Source organism: the organism of the source record quoted next, unplaced genomic scaffold, assembly GCF_019419815.1.
Source record: "Pyrus x bretschneideri cultivar Hongxiangsu unplaced genomic scaffold, Pyrus_bretschneideri_v1 Contig30, whole genome shotgun sequence".
In the NCBI taxonomy this organism is placed as follows: domain Eukaryota; kingdom Viridiplantae; phylum Streptophyta; class Magnoliopsida; order Rosales; family Rosaceae; genus Pyrus; species Pyrus x bretschneideri.
Window position 1 is genome coordinate 465932 of NW_025999613.1, and position 3212 is coordinate 469143.

General features: G+C 38.2%; 1 protein-coding gene across 1 annotated transcript; it reads left to right on the top strand.

The window, feature by feature from the left end:
- The first annotated feature begins 274 nt into the window (after positions 1–274).
- On the top strand, positions 275–1468 carry LOC125479990 (F-box/kelch-repeat protein At3g06240-like). Its single transcript, XM_048590173.1, has one exon. It carries the CDS (start codon positions 284–286, stop codon positions 1466–1468), a length of 1185 nt encoding a protein of 394 aa, XP_048446130.1. The 5' UTR covers positions 275–283.
- The last annotated feature ends 1744 nt before the right edge of the window (positions 1469–3212 follow it).

A 3212-nucleotide genomic window follows, 5' to 3' on the forward strand; every position in this document is an offset into this window, starting at 1 on the left:
TAAAATTTGAACGTATGATCCCCCATTAAACTCGAAAATGACTGAATTGCCCGTATTTTGTTTGGAAAACTGAAAAAACATCAACTCTAGATCGCCCCTGTTTTATTTGATAGCTATATGTTGTGGTTGTGAAACTCCAAGTTGAGTACTGTTGAATTTTGCCCTCTTATGTGGTAAGATGTTTAGTAATTGAACCTCGATCTACAGGCCTTAGGGACTTGGAGTTTGATTTAGTTTGGCTCTCAAACTGGTTATATTTTTTCCTGCAAACAAAACTATTGAAATGTCTCATATGCGTCAAAGTGAAACTCCTGAAGATAGGGTAATTGAAATCTTGTCCAGGTTGCCGCCCAAGTCCCTGATGCGGTTCAAATGCATACACAAGTCTTGGTTCTCTCTCATCAATAGTGTAAGTTTTGTGGGCAAACACCTCAGCAATTCCGTGGACAACAAACTTTCATCCTCCACTTGTATCCTTCTCAACCGTTCTCAGGCTCACATTTTCCCAGACCAGAGTTGGAAACAAGAAGTTTTTTGGTCAATGATTAATTTTTCCATTGATAGTGATGAGAACAACCTTCTTTATGATGTTGAAGACCTACATATACCGTTTCCATTGAAAGATCATGATTTTGTATTGATTTTTGGTTATTGCAATGGGATTGTCTGTGTAGAAGCAGGGAAAAATGTTCTTTTATGCAATCCTGCAACAAGGGAATTCAGGCAACTTCCCGATTCATGTCTTCTTCTACCTTCCCCTCCTGAGGGAAAATTCTTATTGGAAACGACCTTTCAAGCATTGGGGTTTGGCTACGATTGCAAAGCTAATGAATACAAGGTTGTGCGAATTATAGAAAATTGTGAGTACTCGGATGATGAACGAACATTTTATCATCGTATTGCTCTTCCTCACACGGTTGAGTTATACACCACAACTGCTAACTCTTGGAAAGAGATCAAGATCGATATATCAAGTACAACCTATTCTTGTTCTCGTTCGGTGTTCATGAAGGGATTTTGTTATTGGTATGCAACGGATGGCGAGGAATACATACTCTCTTTTGATTTAGGTGATGACACATTTCATATGATACAACTTCCTTCTAGGAGAGAATCCGGTTTTAGATTTTATTATATTTTTCTACGAAATGAATCTCTTGCTTCTTTTTGCTCTCGTTACGATCGGAGTGAGGATTCTGAATCATGTGAAATATGGGTAATGGACAATTACGACGGAGTTAAAAGGTCATGGACAAAACTCTTAACCATTGGACCCTTACAAGGCATTAAGAAGCCATTGATATTTTGGAAAAGTGACGAGCTTCTTATGCTTGACTCCAATGGAAGAGCCACTTCTTATAATTCTAGTACCGGAAATCTCAATTATCTTCATGTTCCTCCTATTCTCAATAGGGTTGTAGATTTCGAAGTTCTTATTTATGTAAAAAGTATTGTTCAAGTCAAGTGAGTTGAGGGGAAAATTCCATTTGCTCCTATTTAATTTGTATGCATGACATAAGGCTTGAATTTGCATCTTTTAATTTAATCTGCTTTGTGGCCCTTTTACTATATTTGTTTATCATGGGCTGCCTTTAGTTTTGTGCTCTCCACATTTTGTAATGTTATTTTATTTGAAAGTGTAAGACAACTATTTTCTTTATGGTTCAAAATAACAATTTCCTCATGTTTCCTTTTTTTATTTTTTTTTATTTTTTATTTCTTCAGAATTCCCTTCTTAAAAACCTAATAAGCTTTTACTCATTCAACATAATCAAGTTAACCTTCGAGCGTAGGAGGACTAACATTTATAAGTAAAATCTGGGCTGCTAGAAAATTTACACGACAAAGAATACTTGTAGCATTTTAGCCCATAACCGTAATTCATAAAAAAAGCAATGGCTATAGTATGTGAAAAAATACGTATGTGTATTATTTGTGGGACCATGATTTTCAAGGCTAGAGTAAGGCTGATCGAAATACAGTTACCTTGAAAATTCGGTCATGGACTCACCAACTCCAAGCGGAGCTGTATCAGACAGAGTAACGGTGCCACCATCACATTGCTCTGGGGCACTAGGTGGAGTATTAGCGACTCCGCTAGATAACCATGCTTATTTCGCAAGCCACGCGATTTGATCCGAATATGAACACAATTAGATCCTATAAGTCTTGGAGTTTCTACAAACTAGGAACTGGTGTGCGCTGCAAGTAACCATAACTCATAAGAGTATGCAATATCTACTTCTAGATATCCTCTAGGATTATCTTGGCTTAAAACCATGATTCTATCCTGAAAATGTCTTTCTCCCCACTGTATAAATAAACCCATCTAGGGTTCATATATGGTAATGCAACCTAAGCATTTCAATTTTCTTGCCCATTGCTTAAGTCTAAAATCATTCACTAACTTGAGCGTCGGATGGCCTTTGGCCGGCACACACCTTTCCCCTTTCTGGTCTTAGGCTTCTTCACGGTTTTTTACTATTTTACAAGTTGCTAGGATTTGTGCTCAATCACCACTCACGATAGTGCGCGATCTTGGATCCAACAATTGTTGCTTTCATTGAGAGTTAACTCTTATTCCTCTCGACCAGTCTACTCTACCAAATAGCATGTCGGAAAGTTCAGTTAACGACGACGACCTTGTTGCCTCCCAAGGTAATATCCACCAGAAGCACGATGGTGTTACCGCCATAGACAAGATGTGGGAAGACCTCATAAAGTCACGCATAAAAGAGCCTAAATGAATTCGTTTCTCGTTTCGAAGATTTGGTTAAAAAAAAGACAGAAGTGATAGATCTAACCTTCGAGGAGTTATCTTGACGCCCTATCCCAGAGAAAGACTATAGCAAATCTAGGAGACTTCTGGTCTCTACCTTGTCCCATGCTCAGGCGAAGAACATCCACTGAGGTGAACAATATATATCGAGAGCAAGAATATATGTCAAAGAACCAGAAAGAAAGAAAGATAACTTGCAAGAAACCAAGAATGGTAGCCAACATCAAAAAACTACTGGCAATCGATTCTAACATCTTAATGTTCTCTGACTGTGATTTGGAAGATGTTCATTCACCTCACGATGACGCCCTCGTTGTCAAGGTTCAAATCTTCAACACCTTGGTGAGCTGCGTCTTTGTTGATATCAACTTGAGAGTTACGTCATCTTCAAGGATGTTGCTTAAAAGATGGGGATTCTTGACATCATCAACAA